This window comes from Cynoglossus semilaevis, chromosome 8, assembly GCF_000523025.1.
Source record: "Cynoglossus semilaevis isolate Cse_v1.0 chromosome 8, Cse_v1.0, whole genome shotgun sequence".
NCBI lineage: Eukaryota > Metazoa > Chordata > Actinopteri > Pleuronectiformes > Cynoglossidae > Cynoglossus > Cynoglossus semilaevis.
In genome coordinates, this window is record NC_024314.1 from 1,092,269 (window position 1) to 1,111,052 (window position 18,784).

An 18,784-nucleotide genomic window follows, 5' to 3' on the forward strand; every position below is an offset into this window, starting at 1 on the left:
GGTTTCACTGATTAGTTCCTCCTTCCTCACTTGTTGAAAGAAAAAAAAAGCCTCCACTATTGCCATAAGCTGCCAGTGTTACAACTAGCAGATAACAATGCAGACCAACCAAATTGAAAATGTCAAGCTCCTTAGAGTGATTTTCCCACAGTCCTTCCTGAGAGCTGAGCAATGATGTCATCACTGACCTCAATGACATCAGATGATCTTAGGTCCAGAGTGTTCAGCATCATCCTAACATTATCATTAGATAGCAGTAGCTCTGGTGTAAAGTGTAGGTGATTGCACTAGTTATGTATATATTTCTTGATGGGCATCTGGTGATTTCTCTGCAGTATATCTTCTCCCCGTTCTGTCGTTTCCAGACACGGACAAAAGGGTTTCCAATGTCATCAACTTAACACGTTTCTATGGCGATAACAGCAAAACACAGCTCGGAATAAAAGTCTCCCCTCAGTCTCCCCGCCCCACAGCTGAGCTCAGCATGCTGCAGTCAGGCAGACAAGTGTCTGCTGCCAGTTAAGCATCCAGCGCCACTAAGCAGATGTTGTGGACTCTTTCTCTGAGCGTCTCTGGACAGATTTGGTACAGACATGTTTTTGGTGTCCCTCTCTTCTGGTCTCAACTGTAGAGCTTCAGGTTTTTATGTTGTGTTACTTCGGCTTCCTCCTCAGATAACAGTTATCTTTATTCATACCTGAGTGAATAAACTGACAACCAGGGACTTTTCTGGTCTAGGTCGCTGTACGTCCTTTAGCTTTTGGCTTGTCAGGTAAAAAAAAAAAAGAGAAAATGACACGGATGTACAGGAGTTTTAGGTCCTGCACCACTAACTGTGTACGGAAACATGAAAAAGTATGATTTTACACTAGTTGTTGATTGGTCAAAATTGAAAAATTAACTAAATAAAATGGCAAAATGTATCTTCATGTTATAGACCTGACAGAATCTAAGAAACAAAAGTCCACCACAAAGCAGGAAACAAACAACTGAAACACAGGTATTAACAAAATATATAAATATTTAAATAATATATACATCACATAAGTACATGCCGAAATGCAGTAAACGATATCTGAAACTGAAGCCTGTTTTTTATACCTATGTACACCATTACCTTGAATTTTAATTCACGTCTTTTCTTAAATGTAATTGTTTTTTCTATTGTTACAAAAAGATAATATGTGTTTCGTAGTTCTGCAAAAAACAAATGTGGCTGTGGGACTGATTCAAAAACCACGTGGGTGTTCAGACCTACTATAGTGTGTCGGTCACTTGTTCCTATTCCGCTGTTGACACCACTTCCTATAAGGTGTTGAACATAACTCAGTCACAAGATGACAGGAAAAAGGTTCACCGTTTGTTTGTCCATTTCATTTTCATTAACGTCACCGAAACCTCAACCTCTTAAAAATAATCTCATGAAATTTATTTTATTTTTATTTTATACGCTCATCCCAATAAGCAGAAAGTAATGAAGGTGAAGTAATAATAATAATAATAATAATAATAATAATAATGTATTTGAGTAATCTCAACTGCTGCTCTTACTTTAGTGATTTTTTTAATTTTTTTTAATTTAAATTATGGCATGTATTTTAAGGGTTAAGGGTTAATCTTTCTGTGTGACCTACTACTAGACCTCAAGTAGAAAATTCAAGCTTTCAGTTGCCAGGTGTTCACTCATAAACACCATGTGTTAGTGTATATTTTCCTCTAAATAGGATCACGAATAACAAAATGGACTTTTTACCGTTGTTTTTTTTTTTTTTTTTATAATAGCAGATGTCGTTTTATTTTCCCATCTCCCATTGTTTAGTCTGTTTTCATTATTTATTAATTTCGTATCTAGGGGAGTGTATTGGTTTCTGTTGCTTTGCTTTACTCCTGGATTGAAATTTTCCCATATTTCCTATAGCGTGCCACATCTTAAAATGTAAATAAAACTTCCTTTCCAAAAAAAAAATGATCCTAGCTACAGATTAAAACACATGGATTTATATCCAAATAAGACACTACATCATCTACTGTATGAACTGGTGTTGAACGTGGCCAGGATACGCATATGTTTCCAATCGACTTATTTCTGTCAGGCTTCAAAACAAATGCAGCGCCAGTCCAAATCTACTGTTTACACACACGGAAAGTCATCACTGTTTGAAACAGCATACAAACAAGCGCTCACTTCCAAACTCACACCTACAGGCAATTCCGAATCTCCAATTAACTTGACCGCGATGTGTGTGTTTTTCGGACTGTGGGAGGAAACTGGAGTAGCTGGAGAAAAACCCACACACGTCGAAGGGCAGAGACGTTCAACCCTGGGCTGTCTGGTATTCCAGAATAATGAGATAATAAGAAACAAAATGTTGACATGTTATATACAGCGCATTAGTAACTGAAATGAATATGGATAAATGCACAGATTCTGAGAACAAGTGTGGGAGCTCTTCTTTTGACTGGACGCGAGGAAAACCTCATGAGCACATCTGTGACTGTTTTGGACATCTGCGCCACAGCCCAGAATATGACTGTGATTCATAGAGTGAAAGGAAGTGTCCAAAACAGACCAGAGCCGGCCGCTTCAGAACAAGCGGGAAGGAGCAGCTTACATTTCAGCAGCCTTTGTTGCATCATCAGATTGAAACAATATTCAACTTTGGTTTCACTTTTTATCGCCGCATAAATGCCGGCCGTATATTTCCTCGGAGAATCAGAACCAGAAACGCTTGTCAGGACAAAGGAGTTGTCTTGACAAGAGGCGGATTAGAGAGACTTGAGACTCCGCGGTGACCATCAACTGGCGGCCCGTGGCCCGAATATGGGCCACCGAACCAGCCAATCAGGCTCGAGACTGGATTTCAAAACAAACATCAAATAATAACTTTAGACAAAAATGCAATTTTTTTATTAGATTTGGTGATTTCATCAAATAATAACGTTAGACAAAAATGCAATTTTTTTATTATATTTGGGTGTCCGACCCTTAAAGTGTCTGTCCAGAAATAGCCAACTAGTTCCCAATTTGCAGGTTAAAAACGTAGCCGTCACTACAGACAACGGTCAAGGTGACAAGCGATGAAAGCGATTCTACTTCTGCTTCTTTTTTCAGAGACAGAACAAATGAGGGCGAGTTTCATGCGTGACCTTACCAGGTCCAAAGTACATTAGCTCCGCTGGAGGATTAGAATGTACTACTCTATGTCATCTTGGAGAAACCATCACTCAACAGTGGAGGTCACTTAAGACAGCAACCTTCATCGCCTCATACGCAGCAGACTCCAAGAGGCACACTCTTCAGCTGAGTGAAACCAACAGTTCCTCCTCTTTCAGATGAAACTGACATCCTGTTACAAGGTCACTGGGTGAATGACCACCATTGTTTTATCTTAGGGACTTTCTCTTTAGGCAATCAGCTTTTCGAAACTAAAACCCAGGGTTTTTTTTCCCCAACCGGTTAGAAAAAGTAGGCAATCAGCTTTTCGAAACTAAAACTTTTTTTCCAACCGGTTAGAAAAACCCTGTTGGATGAGAGGTGTTCAGTGTCCAATGTCTAATTAGAAACTTAATTATCTCAGTCAATGTCCTAGGATACAGTGACCTGAATGACTGATAGACAAACAATATATTTTTAATCTACTAAATTAAAAAAAAAGCTTCGTCCCAGCTTCACGTCTAATTTAATTTCGGTACAGTTTGCTCAGACCGATGTCCCCAAACACAGGAAGCACACTGGTCATCCCATTAACCTTCAATCAATCTGGCTGAAACGAAAGGCCATGCGTTCATTGTTAATATGATAAGATGAAGAGCTCGGGCTCATCCCCTCTGAGATGTCAGTGATGATGGAGAAGCACAGGCCTCTAACTCCTAGGAACCCTGCCAGGGTCCTGAAAAGACCCTTTGTCCTGGTGGCGATTTGTTTCGGTTTAACAAGGAGCGCGGTTGGTCGGAGTCAAGTCCAGTCTCTAGTTGCTCCGTGAGTGAAAATCTATTTTTTTAAAAGGGATTTGAACGTTGGACTCTGTTGAGCGCAGCCCTACTTTGGCCTCATTTCATCACACACTCCGTTGGACAGTTGACATTTTTGTCTGCGTCGCGTTCGTAATATAATATAGCAGTGATCATCAACTGGCAGCCCGTGGACCAAATCTGGCCCGCCGGACCATCCAATCCAGCCCGTTACTGGATTTCAAAATAAAATTCAAAGAGAGAAAAAAAAAAATATATATATATATCATATTAATAGGTTTTGAAGTATGCTCCATGTCTTTCTTGAACTTATTTAAACACGTGTTTTAATTACACCCCCGTTGGTAGGAAACTGTGTAGTAATCTGCCTCTCTGTGGGTGTCTCAAATTCTCCCTGGCCATTCTACAGTGGGGATTTGTTTATGCTGCGGAGGCTGTGGTCACTCACTGGATGTGCACCGGGCACTTGGCCAAGCCGTAGCCCACAGAGACGGTCCGCAGCAGACCTTCCTGTCCGTCCTGTCAGCTGACTCGCTTTCCCAGGGTCCCTCAATCCAAAAGGCCATCGGAGTCGATCTCTGCACACACAGGGAGGGAAACGCTGGAAAAATGTTTCATTTCAGACCCAGGGGCCACACATTAGCAGCCAGGCAACCATTAGTAAGGTAACCAAAGTCACTTGTGAAAAACCCATATGAGTTTGTATTGTATTTTTTGTTTTTATCTACTCATTGTGTGGGCTCTTTTCACCGGTCACACTGACGGTTAGTTGACTCATCGTTAGTAAGATTCAATGGAAGTGAGTGACGTTTGCTTAGGGAAGATTACCAGCAGTCTGAGTCAAGGCGTACCAAGGAGGAACACCTTGTTCTGAAGAAGTGTCCCTCTTTGCTAGTGATGCCAAATGTGTGAGGATGGAGGGAGAAGAAAGGCTCGAAGAAGCCAGATGAAAGTGGCCAAACCAAATGAACTGACAGCTGTGATGCGGAGTAGTGATCGATTATCCTTATAAAAGTTTTTTTTATCGCCCGTGGAGAACATTTTCATTCCTGATTTTTACTCCTCAACAAAGTTAGCATTTGAACACATAGAGTTTTCTTTGTTATGGCTAAAACGCACTGTGTTGACCTGTATTTAAATAAAGGGCAAGGACAAATTGATTTTAATGGTAGTAATAATAATTAGTGTAGCGGTTTTTAAATAAATCTGCAAAGCTCCACTCCAAAACCAACACGAGTCAATACAGAGAAAACAGAGAAATCGAGAGTAGAAGAAAAGTTACATAATAGAAACATAGAATAAAAGTTTATTTTTCCAGATCGGTGGACCATGAAAGTGTTTTTTTTTTTCCGCACTACTTCTTTTAAATTGGTTATATTCACCTTGATCTTTACACAATATGTCTTTTCTACCTGTGTTGAAAGTTTGTGCAACTTTCATTAAACAAACAATCACTCAAAGAATGATCTGAAAAAGGTGCCATGAATTTTGTATTTTTATTATTTTCTCTCTCAACTCACCCCATGTAATACAACAACCACAATAAACATGTACAAAAATGTAGTGCAACAGCGCCAGCTATGGTAAAAAATATTTTTAATAGTATTTTTAAAACAAATTTTTTATCAATTACTAGACAATTCGAATTTTTAAAACAAATTTTTTATCAATTAGTAAACATTTCGAGTGACCCCATTTGAAACCCAGGCGACCCCACATGTGGTCCCGACCCCAAGGTTGAAAACCGCCACCTTAACCAGTGGATTTGTGGCCGCAGTAATGGCACATATTTGAGAACGCTCGTGGATGTGATCATATTTGATGTGCTTGTTTATTTCTTCATTGGTTTTTTCCAAAAAAAAAAAAATTCGTTTTTGTGATTTTTTGAGGAAAAGTCAAATGTCGTTGAGGAACTATTACACGCCATGCTGATACTTGCCCCACCTCTATCTTTCACTTCACTCTCCTCTCCTGCTCAAGTGCTCACACAAGGCCCACTGTGCCCCCGGTCCTATTCATGAGTCCCTGAGAGACAGAGCGTGAGGAGACAAAGAGCTCCCCACACAGCGCCGAGGGCCGTGTGCAATCCACTGACCCCTGAAGGATGTGTGTGGGATGCGCCCAGAAACGCTGGCCTCGCCGACTCAGACGCAGGCTCCTCCCTTCCAGACTTGACCTTTCGCTAAACTCACCCGACTCCCACAACAACCCCAAAAAGATGTACGACTGTTAATTGCAGATGCAAGAGACGCACAAGCCAGTGACGTGAGGTCTGGGTGTTTATCTGCAGTCGCCAGCAGCAAACCTCTGAAGGGTTTCTCCCGTGTTAAATGTTGGCCGACAGCGTTGGGCCTAAAACACAAAAGCCAAACAGTGGAGAGGAACCCGCTCGCAGACTAGCAGCTGAAGGCAATAATAAAAGACATGTCCCTGAGCTGAACTCTCTGTCTTGGACATAAATCTACGTACAATATGCCGAGTACTTCTGCCTGGAACTTTCGGAGGTGTTTTTGTCACCCACGGGTGCTCTTTTTCAAAAAACCTTGGCCTAAAGCTGGAGTTTTATACTGCGTACGTTTAAAATGAATCTGCGTCTGGCACTTGTCAGTTTTACATGTCTGAGACTCTGTCTGTCTGTGCTTCCAGTGCTGGACCAGATCCTGATGGAGCTTCACCGTTTCCTGCTCATTCTGGACAGGGAAACACTGACTGGAAGTGCAACCGCCCAGAAAGGCCTGCTGTCTGATCTCCTCCAGTCCTACAAAGCCTCCAACGGTATGGGTTTCAATCAAAACCAAATGCTTCGAAAGAGTAGGAAGTCCTACAGACAAACCCGAACCCTGTGTGTAGTACTTCTCGTTGTACTCACGGGCGCAACAACAAAGGAGGGTTTTTTTTTTATATATAAAGAATGTGAACTAGACGAAGCTTGGAGAGCGTAGTTCCCTAAAGGTGCATTACACTCTGGAAAATATTCTCCGCAACAATGGAATTCTACTGCATAGACTAGCTCAGCAGTCAGTAAACTGACAGGAGCTGTTAGCATGATTCACTGTTTTCAGTGTGGGACACACTACAGGGAATGACAATTGATTACCAACAGTTTAAATTCCTATTAATAAAACTCAACTATGATTTGATGGAGTCCTCACCACGTTAGCCAAAAGATCACGATAATATTAGATTATTCTACTAAACTGCCAATTTTTTTCATCCACATGGAGGAACAGTTTCTTTTTTAAATTTCAATAAAAAAAAAAATCACATCACGTCCCACTATTATCTAGCTCCATCTATCTCAGGGGTGTCAAACTCATTTTCACCAGGGGCCACATCAGCAATACAGTTTCCCTTGAAGGGCCGGTTGTCAATGGAAGACTGTATAGATCACAGGTTCCCAACCCACGGTCCGCGGGCCACAACGAGTCCATAGGTCATTTGGTGCCGGGCCGCAGTGGGACACAGTGAAAAAATGTACTTAATTCTTACTAGTTTACTTCATTCAAAGAAAATCCAGTCATATCCCTTTACTTTCTTTATTTAAAGATAATCTGGGAATATTTTTAAATAAGAGGTCACGGGTAACAGGTGGTACTGGCTGACCAGTCCTTGGAACAAAAAGAGTCGAGGACCGCTGGTATAGATGTAACTACTCCATAACGGACTAATACATGTTTCTGCAATTGATTATTATTTGTTCAAACTACAAATACTGTTTGTTGTAAAAAAAAAAAAAAAAATTAATTTCTCAGGTTAAGAAACTTTCCTAAATGCATTTTAAGCTCCCGCGGGCCACACAGAACGGCTTGGCGGGCCACATTTGGCCCCCGGGCCTTAAGTTTGACACATATGATCTACAGTGTGATTTTCTTTCCTCAAAAGTGAAAAGATATTTTGAAAGGAACTCGATTTCAGTCCTTAGACGAGACACGAAAGCAGATTTTGACCTTGGCTTAAACTGATGTGACAAAGTTCTATCCAGTGTCTTGGAACTTTTTGACTGCGATTTAAACGTTGTCACATTCTCAGGTGATATTTAAAAATACATTTATAAACAAAAATAAATTAAAATAATATTTTTAACTGCCTCACGGGAGTAGAGTTTCCCCCAAAAAAAAAAAATTCCAGTAAAAAGTTAGAAACCTTTAACATCATAAATCTTCCTCGTGTTCTTTATTAAATCCCGGTCACTGTGACATGGTTGAGGTTTAGCAACAAACGCTGAACTGTTGGTCGGAATCCCTTTTTGCGAACAAATCATCACTTAGTCTGTCGTCACAATTAGTGTTTCATAAAACGTATCGTCCTGCCCTTTGTTCCCACGCTCCCATTGGCCGAGCACGTTTCTCGAAGAATCATTCCAGCCTATAATTATTTCGGCGTTATTTATACACTCACAGCCATCCATTAACCAATACCTGTGGGTTGTTTTATCCACTTTGTGGTCATTAAAGTCAACATTTTTGTGCACTTTCCTCCCTCTGCTGCAAATTTATCAGATTGACTTTTCAATTCTAACGCCGATTTGTGGTTATTAGTTTCTGCTGACAACCTCAAACTAAGTACTTTTTACTACGCAACGAGGTGTCGGTTAAAAAATGCTGTCACTGACAGTAGCTGGTTGTGATTGATGATGCCTGGAGGTCGTTAAGAATGACAACATTAACCAGTCTGACGGCCGCACTCATCCAGCCCTCAGCTGCTAAAGGTTAGCATAGCAACTGTATACTGTAGATCAGTGTTTCTTAAACTTTTTTTTTCTGTCACAAACCTTCGCGACGTCGCCAAGTCAATAGACATTATTCGTAAACTCCTGGGAAACATGATGCGAGACGACCCCAAAAAGAAAATGACCACCTGAGGGTCGCGACCCAGTCTTTGGGAAACAGTGCTGTAGAAGGTAATGAGTTATCTTGTTACTAACATTCCAAATTAGAGGTTAAGATGCTTTGACCTTTAATTTGTCTCATTTCCAAAATAAAAGCCTTCTTGTTTATTACATTTTTTCCTGTTTCCTGAGCAGAATTTCTGGTTCCTTGGCAGAAGAAATCCGATTCCATGTTAACTTCACATATCACATTTACCTGCTTTTGTTGCACAGATTGCATTTCTTTTACGTTGCCACATGCCACTATGGCGAAATCCAAGAGCAGGAAATAATTCTTTCAGAATGAGGGCGGGCTGAAAGTGAAATCTGAAATGTTTGGTTTTTACAGGAGAACTATTTTGGTCTGTCAAGAGGAAGTGGGAGGCATCCAAACATTTCATTTTTATTTTTTTTCTGTCAAGCATAAATTCCAACTGCTAAGCCTTCAATTCCAAATGTATGTTGGTGAACCATGTTCTCGAACCATCGACGCTCAGGCTCTCTAAGAGTTGCTTTATCAGCAGAAATATCCAACTTTAACTTAACTTTTGGGGTTTTTTTGGGGGGGGGGGTTATGACCTAATTTTTTTCCCCATTCTTGTCCACACACACATGGCCACAGACACACTGTTCTTCCATGATCAGGACCTGGACTTGTCTCTGCATACTTCCTCTCCTGGCTCCAAGCTGTATCATTTTTCCGAAGCTGCCTTGATTCCCCCGGGGGACGCTCACTTCCTTTGAGAAACAGTTTATAAATAGCCGTTTTACTCTGTTCCCCCAAAATCTGGTTTCACTGTACAGGCAAAACATTGGTTCTCTGCTGCTGCTGCTGCTGCTGCTGCTGCTGCTTGTGATTTGTGATTTTAGCTCATGGTGTCTATTTCAAAGAGGAAGGCTTCTCTGGAGTATCACCCAGGGTTGAAGTTTTGTTTGATTTCCTCTAAGGCTACAGTCTTAGTCAGCTGAAATTCTTCACCAAATCAAACAACCTTCCTAGAAACAGAGCCTTTAGCTGTCACAGGTTACAGCGACCAGCTGCAGGACTTTCTCCTCTCTGTGAAACATGGCTGCCTGCAGGAACACAGAGTGAGATTTGAGTCGAAATATCTGGAACAGGTTCGATCCAGAGGTATCGCCACAAGTTTAAGTCTGTCCATACCGAAATGATATCTTCCATCATTCACCACCAGGTGCCTTAACTTTTCCAAAGTCCCTAACTGTCCTTCCACATCCAATCTCTACTTCTCCATCGCAGATTACAGCGCCATCTAACAATGATCTGAGAAGTAAAATCCCATTTTGAAACATAATAATGTTTAAATTGCCCGCCCTCACACGCTGAGCTAATACTGCTAAACAACTCTAGGCAGAGGTCAAGAGGTCAACAGGGAGTTACTAGATGAAATTATGTTTATTTATACAGTATGTAATTTTATAGTATAATTTTGGTCAATTCTGGCGTACTGTACCTGCAACAAATCATTAGTCATTTCTGAAAAAGTTTTTTTTTAAATCCACCTAAGGCTTGTACAGTATGATCAGTTGTTCAGCGTTTGATCTTCAAAGACGGGAGTTATACAGAGCTCCATCTGTGCAGGCAAGGAGTTGTCTGACTAATGTTTGATGAATGCCTGTCTCGGTAACAGTGGGTGTCAATAATGGACCCATCTGTCTGTACAATGGGCCTCTTGTTTTGGTGGAGTCCCCCTTTAAACCTGGTCTCTTAAGAAACGAGATTAAAGTCAGTTTGGTGTCATATTTCTCTATTAAGAATTCTCGAATTCCATCAGAGGTGAAACACGCATGTTCTGCCTTTTTTTTTTTTTTTTTGGTGTGGAGCTATTCTCAGTAGGGCGACCGTGCCCTTTACTAAGAATCAAGCAACACCTTATTTCAACAGCTGGGTCATCATCATTTTACTGACACAATCGTTCTTTGGTGTCTTTTTGACGGCCACAAGTTTGACTCGGTGTTTATGTTTACGTCCGTCTGACTAATATTGTACTGACCCCAACGTTACATTTGGAGAAGTGGATGTTCTAGATTGAACTGTTTACTAAAAGGGTGGTTCGCATACCACTTGTGGTACACTGGGAAAATTCATGTTTTCACCTTTACATTTTCAACTGAATAAATCTGAAACATACCATGCACAATGAATACAACATTTAAACATAAACATCTTTCTAAACATTTCTAAACATCTCTCCTGTGGTGGAAGCTAACAGTGAAGGCCTATGCTGTTATATTCTAATGTTGATCATCATGGTGGGACTCAGAGAATTTCTCAGGTGGTACAGAGTAGAAAAAGGCGGAGAACCACTGTATAAAATGTAAAAAAAAAAAAAAAAAAAGTCAAAGATTCTCTATCTGTAACCATTACACACGAATTGACCTTTTGCTTTTTCCACGCAGGTGGTGATGAGGAGTACATCTACATGAACAAAGTGACTGTAGGAGGAAAGGACAAAGATAGCAAAGGTGTGAGTCGAAAACCTTTCTCTCTGATGGTTAGCGAAGTCTAAAAAACATTGTCAGAATACACAATGATGATTGTTTGATCATTCGTCATCAAGTTTTTTCCCTTGCAGTACCCTGCCTTACCACTAGGGCAAACTCATATTGCATTGTTTACATATTACTATTACATAGGTATTAATACTACTGCTTCAACATACTGCCCGTCACAGGACTCGTTCTTCTTGTTTCAAACTAGGAAATAGGAACAAATGACATAGATATGGAATATCCAGAAAAAGTCTGCCTTGGTTTGAATGTGTTTTTCGTAATTTGATGTAAAGAAAACACACGTGATTTTATTGCATTTATTTGTCCAAAGCTTTGCTAACCTGCCCTGTCATTAAAGGCTTGAGAGTTTTCCACCAAGGTAAATGACTTAAACACAAAAGGAGAGAGGAAGGAGGGCTAAATGACAGGCTCTACATATGCGAAACTCACCAACGCAGGGGCGGGTAATTAAGAGAAGTAGGAAACGCAGGAAGTGAAGCCAGGGTAAAAGCGCACCGATAAAAGGAAGCGAAACATGCATAAGGATGTAAACAGAATAATTAACGTATCGTAAACAAAGGTACCGGACGACTTTAACAGCTCTGCCACTCTGGACCACACAATCAGAACACTGTTGTTCTGAGCTGAATTTCTTATATTTCCTAGTGGTGAAACAAAGTACTGCAAACTGCTGTACTGCGTTGGTAAGGTGTTGAGTTACTGGAAACTGAATCTGGAGTTTCACAGCACCACAAGGTAGCGTGGCCGAGCGGTCTAAGGCGCTGGATTAAGGCTCCAGTCTCTTCGGGGGCGTGGGTTCGAATCCCACCGCTGCCATATATTTTCTAACAATGTTGCATATGGCAAGATTAATCGATCAACAGCATCGTTTTTACATATTACTGCCATCTAATAGGCTACAATATATAGGTTAGCGAAAGCAGTCTCTGAGAATTTTTTGCATTGTTTGTCCATAATTTAATTGATCGCAAATGATGCTTAAAATGATTGTTTTTTTTAATAGACTTTTTTAATAGAAAATTGCAGAAATTAGCACAAGGAGAAAACAACACCGGCGACAGAACAGCAGTTGCAAAGAATACACTAAGTAAAGGTACTTCTACTTAAGGTTACTAAAGGTGGTCAAGATTCTGACAAAGTGTGCATATGTGTGAGAAGAAGCATGCATCACTTCCTGCCGCTACACCCCCGACTCAGCCGACCCTCTACCATCATTCACCACTTCCTGTCTGCCTTCGCAGAGCGCTGCAGCACCTGAGAAAGTGACCCTTTGTTCGGACACTTTGGGCTGCGGCAGCGCTAACAAAGCCGCCGGTTTCCCTTTGACGTAGCTCGAAGCCCAGGTGTAGGAGCCAAGGTTTCCTAATGAGTAACTGAGACGTAGACGTGACCTAGGTCACTTGTGGTTCAGTTTCAAAAAAAATAACTTCTAAAACTAGACATGGTGAATATTATTAGATAAGCGTAGCGTCAGAGTTTTCACTATCCTGCCTCTAATGTTGTTTAAACATTAACATAAAGTAACTTTGTATGACTGCTGCTTCAGTGTCTCCCATTGTCCTTCAGGCATAAAAGTAGGTGAAAGGTTGTGGGATAACTGAAGCAAAGCCCTATTAAACTGACAATATGAAGATGAGGAGATAAGATAAGGGGAAGCATGCCCCCCCCCCCTCCCCCTTATTAATGTTATGCTGAAAGACTTTTCCTTCAGTTTATCATTTACTGCTTTGTGTTCATTGTATGGATTATTATTTAGTTGTCTTTTTTTTTTTTCCTGTCTGTCCTGTAGATAACAAATCAAATCTTCAGCACAATGGGAAAGCAGCGAAATGCAGTCCCGTCCCACAGAAGAAGCTTCCTGACCTGCCGCCGCCCAGATCAATAAGTGGAGTAAGTATATCGACTTCATTTATCAACTACCGTCTGTTGTTCATTTTTCAACATCCCCCATTAGTTATTATAACAGAGTCGATTTAAAATGTAGTCCCCAGACGCAAACACATTAAAAAGTCTTGTAGTCTTAGCATTACACCGTTACTTTGTGCATTATTTTATTCACTTTTTGTATTCACTATTCAATCATTATTACATTTGTTTAGCAGAAAAAAATCATTATCAGCTCGAGGGGCAGGGAAGCTTGACAACAGACACAAACTTCCAGGTCTACACGGATTACACATTTTAGCTCTCACATAAAGTGCGTTCAGGTAGCGTTGGACAGTTCTTTTTTTTGAAATTATTTTTCTGAAGTGCCTCTAGCGCCCCTTAGGGGCCCCCACTGACAAAAGGGATTAAAGACAGCAGTTAAAAAGTCACCAAAAACATATGTTTCAACTTCACAAAAAAAATGAACTCTGGTCGAGATTTCTGCTACAACAAAGGTATGATCAACCTATCGACCTATTGTGCGTTTTCCCATTCCTGAATATGATTTAAAGTCTCATAGGACTGAGATTACCTTACCGAGGAATTCATAATAAAGTATAATGGTCCGATATCACACGGTGCCAGAAGAATTCCAACGGTTTTACAGTTCTCCAGTTGAGGTGGTTCCCCTTGGTCTCTAGTCAGAAGCCTGAAGCTACGTGATTCTCTGTGTTCTCTCACAGAAACAGCGATTTGATCAGCCACTTGGGCTACAAACATGAGGAAAAGAGCACTGAGGAGTGTGGGAGAGAGACTCCCGATTTGGCCGGCGCTATTTCAGCGGGAACAGGTAGAGAGCGGGAGGTTTATACCATCCCCAGTGAGCGCCTTTGAACTGTGCGTGCACCGCAGCCCTCTGCAGGCCCGACTACAGTAGCAGCTGGGGCTAATCAGAACAAAAGCTTAGTGTCAGCACATGTGCATGTGTGCGCACAAGTGTGGGCACACACGAGAAAGTGACTCACGACTCCAAGAAGGACAGTTGGATCGTCCTGCATTCTTCAACACTTTTCTTTTTTTTCCGCCTCTTGTGTACTCATAGCTTTGAAAACCTCAAAAACAGCACGCTGTTTTTCAGTCGTGCCGTAATTTCACAGTTGTGGGACGGCTTCCGCAAATCCCTCAGATGCGTCTGGCAAAGTCGTTTCTTCGTCTTCTTCCTTCCCCTCTGAATCCAGCTGTGGTCGAACCGGCCCCGTCTTGGGAAGCCTGAGTAAACACGTCCACAGTGAGCCGCTCTTTGGAAATCCCTTCATCTGCCTGCGGGGCTTCCATCCGTCTACGCCGATAGCGTATTCCAGAGTTAGCATGTGTTTGACTGTGAACGCCGAGTCGCCCCTGACCGCGGCCGTGAACAGTGACCCTTTGCTGTTTATGTAGTGTCCGTTCAGCGCCGTCCACTGGCCCGTTGTAATGTTGTAGCAGTCTATCAGGCAGCGCAGGAAGTCATCGCACGGCCCGTTGCGCATCACGTACAAATTGTCCCTGTGGGCTACCATGCAGTGGCCGTAGCTCTGGCTTTTAATCATCGTGGTTGTCAGTGTCCACACGTCCTCGTTGGCCACGTACTCGTAGATATCTGTCGTGTCCGGCGGTTTCCAGAAACAAACAAACAACCTCCTCCTCGCAACAGCGCACGCCGCAGACGACACCGGCCTCGGGGCATGATGTATAAACGTCCACTCCCCCTTCTCTGCGTCGTAACATTCGGCCGTGGAAATGGTCCGGTTCTTGAACTCACCCCCGATGGCGTAGAGTCTGCCCTCGTGTCCAATCAGAGTGAAGTTGTGTCTGGGCTGCAGCGGTCCAGGTAGAACGGTCCAAACCCCTGTGTCGGGGTTGTAGCTGTAACTGCTGTCCACTGTGTCCTTGGCGTAACCGTGAACTCCGCCTACGATATACAGTCGATTGTCGAGCACCGCCACTCCCGCCCGTGAGGTGCTGCAGAAAGTGGGGAGGTCCGTCAGGTGTTTCCACTCCCCTGCTTTCTCGTCGAGATAGCAAACAAATCTGAAGGAGTCTTGAAGCAGCTCCATGGACGGCGAGTGCGTGCCCAGGGCGATATAGGAGTTGGGAGACTGTAGTTTGGAGTATCGGATCAGGTCTTCGGAAATGCTGCTTTCGGCCGCGTCCTTTAAATCCTCAAAGGAATCGCAGAGGAAGAGTGCCGCGTTGTGGAACAGCTGGTGAACCCCGAACACGGAGGCCGTGTGGTAAAGCAGGAGGCAGTTTTCCGAATCAATGATGTCGCACAGGTATTGGATCAGGCGCGGCACCTGCAGGAAGGCGGCGCACTCCACGGCATCGGTCAGCTCCTCTGGGTCGGTCATGGCTGGGGTCTCTCCCCTGCAGACGGACAGCGCGATCAAAAAGCCCCGGGCGTGCAGCCCCCCCTTCAGGTGAAGTTCCTCCTGGTCACTTTCTTTCATTCCAGATTGAAAAAGAGCAAAGAAGTAGTCGCTGCACTTGGCCAACATGGCCCGCTCCACGGTGAAACAACTGGCCTCCACCTTCACCCTCACCCAGCCTGCCTGGTGCTCACACTCATGGACTGCGGTCTCGGCCTGGACGTCCTGATTGACATTAGTGCCCTTGAGCAATTCCATGACCTCCCTGACGGGTTACACTTCCTGAAAGTCCCTCTTCAGACTTGGGTATCAAGTAGGCGTTTTTCTCCAGGACCGGACACAAAAGTCAAGATTTGAGAGCGTTCCATTGCGTCCTGTCTGCCTGCTCTGAAAATAGAGCTGTACTATACATAGCAGCTGTGCCGCTCGCAAGCGTCAGGCTGGGAAAGGAATACTGTTGACACGCACAGCAAGTGGTCGTGTGGCTGCCGCCAACTGGTGATTATCATAACCGCAGTGTGATTGGCCAGAATAAGCCTAGTATTTGCTGAATTATTCATGATTAGGCATTTCCTCTATGAATCTACTTCGTTGAGGTTTTTTTTTTTTTGTTTTTGTTTTTTTCACACACGAGGGTCTTTTTTTAACTCATAGTTAAAGGTTAACGCAAGCCACCGGTCGGCTTGTTTTGTTTTAGGAATCAACCAAATCTGGATGAAACGTATGACGGGTTTTGAAAAGGGTCAAAATGTTCCAAAGAATTTGAACATGATAAATAAAGTGTGCGCTTCCCACCATATTACAGACAGTCCCGGGCTTCTTTTTTTTTTTTTTTTTTTACATTTTATCCGCGCTGCTTTTAGTTCCAGTGAAGTCCAAGGTTACAGATGGTGCGGAGATAGTTTGGCTCCAGAAAATTCTACTGAAGCTGCAATGATTATTTTTATCACAGCGTTCTGTTCCGCTCTATAACTCCGTGTATGCGTGCGTACCGTTGATGTGGAGGCTCACAGTACGTGGGATTTCTCTTATCACAATCATGCTCGTGAAGCACAAGGTGAACAACAAATAAAATGATCCAAATGATCCGTGGCACATTTATGATATTCCGCAAAGGAACTGATTGATTTATCCAGCAGTGGCAACTGAGGATTCATACATTTGTTACAAGTTAAATCTGATTCAAACACATTTTTACACAAAAACAGAATGACGCACGATCCAGTCACTTATCATGATATTATCTGCACACGACGGAGCTTTAAATAACATCTCATCCAGCAGAGGCTTCAAATGTGTCAGACCAGTCTAATCGAGCTCAGAGCAGTACATAAGTCTGTGACTGACAGGCTGACAGACACTATTGTCAAATGCATTGTGAGGCGCTCACATTTGGTGGGAGTTGAGTTGAACTTTTACATTTCATTTCCTCGGCAATTTCCCACATTAATATTTCCATCATTTGCATTGGTTCGTAATAAATTGGGCGTCAATTTAAACAAACAAATGAATTCTTTGAAGATTATAACATTCGTAATAAATTGGGCGTCAATTTAAAATGACTGATAAAAACACCATGTCAAACAAATGAATTCTTTGAAGATTGTAACGTATAAAATGCAGCATATAAAAATATCAGAGCTCACATGATGAAAAACAAATCACTGAAGAGAGAGAAAAAAAAAAAAAAAGTCTCACCTGAAATTTGTGAGGACAAAGTGAGTGAGGGACAGGGACCAGGTGTGATGACTGAGACTAATGAGACAGAGCAGGGCACGGGGACACAGGTGAGCGTGATTAACTGATTACAGACAGACACAGCAGTTTCACCACAATGTTTATACTCGAGAAATTCAATTCAGCATTTTATTAATATCATTACATAGTCACAGTTTTATTGTGTCATATATATCATATAATATTGAGTATCCTAGTCTTGCAGCAAAGGAAAAAAAGCAAAAGATTTACTGCAAAAATGTGTCAGACTGTGATGTCACCGAGTGGTAAAACGTGGTTAAATTAAGGTCGTTGGTTTTGTTAGTATTGATTCTTTAGTTCGTATAAAAATCTGAAGACTTTGCGATCTAATAAGAAGAATAAAAAACCTATTTCAAATGAAATTAAGAGGTTACAAAAAAGTCCATTTTTAAATGGTTCCTGAACTCCTGTGTACAGTAAACGTCCGTAGATTTCTGTCCACTCAGCATTTGTAGATTTGAAGGCACTAGGCAGATCATTTTGTTGTTCTTGTTCAATTATTTTAAATAACCATATAACAGTATTGATGGTCGAAGAAAAGAGCGCAGAATGAGGAATTCCTTCAGAGCAGAATTTATGCCCCTTTTTTTAAGCGGGGTGAAAAAAAGAAAAAAGTGAGACAGATGTAGTTCTAGTCTCATGACATCATCTGTTAACCCCAAAGTGATGAATGCATGTGTTTAGAAGGCAAAGTTAAATATATGTTGAAGTTTTGGTGGTAAAGGGAAATAACAGTTAAGGTTTAAGTTGGACTTTGTGTCCAGGAAATGAATGTGAGTGAATGTGGATTCCTCTGAATTCGTCTCTCTCTCTCTCTCTCTCTCCCCGTGTGTGTGTGTGTTTTGCTACTCAAGACTCTTGGCATGGGAACCAGGGATTTTCCATGTTTCTCGTACTGCTCTTTTTTTTTCTTTTTTCTTTTTTTTGGGGTGGCTTTTCCCACTCTTTACTCTTTAAACTAATCTGCCACAGCCCACGCCCCGTCACCCACCCGACTCGCTTTGTTATTAATGCTCCCACTCCTCGATCCATTCCTTCTACCCCACGTTTCTGTGGTGAGGGTGTGTGTGTGTGTGTGTGTGGTGAGAGGCTGAGGTCCAAAGTGGTTATTACAGATCTGGAGCGACTGTAAAGTGTCGTGGTCGGAAAGGAAAAACACACTTTACAGACAGACGCACACCTTGCGTGCCCCCCCCCCCCCTCCTCTCCTCCTCCTCCGCTGGTCTATTTTTTTTTTCATAAATATCCAGCTGTTCTCTGGAATGGATTCACTTCTTGGACGTACAGGAACATGAAGCGAGAGGAGAGAAAGAGAGAGACAGAGAGAGAGAGAGAGAGAGGACAGAGATAAGGGGGGGGGAACGGCCGGGGGCTCGGGCGC

General features: G+C 42.2%; 2 protein-coding genes and 1 non-coding gene across 3 annotated transcripts in view; 2 read left to right on the top strand and 1 right to left on the bottom strand.

Moving 5' to 3' along the window:
* Positions 1-18,784, top strand: part of afap1l2 (actin filament associated protein 1-like 2) — a 44,590-nt gene that overhangs the window by 5,041 nt on the left and 20,765 nt on the right. Inside the window, exons 2-4 of the mRNA XM_025057595.1 lie at positions 6,619-6,747; positions 11,258-11,323; positions 13,161-13,261. Of these exons, the coding sequence (XP_024913363.1) occupies positions 6,619-6,747; positions 11,258-11,323; positions 13,161-13,261 (296 nt within the window). The remainder of the gene's footprint in view (positions 1-6,618; positions 6,748-11,257; positions 11,324-13,160; positions 13,262-18,784) is intronic.
* Positions 12,106-12,187, top strand: trnal-aag (transfer RNA leucine (anticodon AAG)). The gene has a single exon. It is a non-coding gene; the product is annotated as a tRNA-Leu (tRNA).
* LOC103381436 (kelch repeat and BTB domain-containing protein 13) lies at positions 14,321-17,137 on the bottom strand. Its single transcript, XM_008313769.3, has one exon. It carries the CDS (start codon positions 15,901-15,903, stop codon positions 14,389-14,391), a length of 1,515 nt encoding a protein of 504 aa, XP_008311991.1. The 5' UTR covers positions 15,904-17,137; the 3' UTR covers positions 14,321-14,388.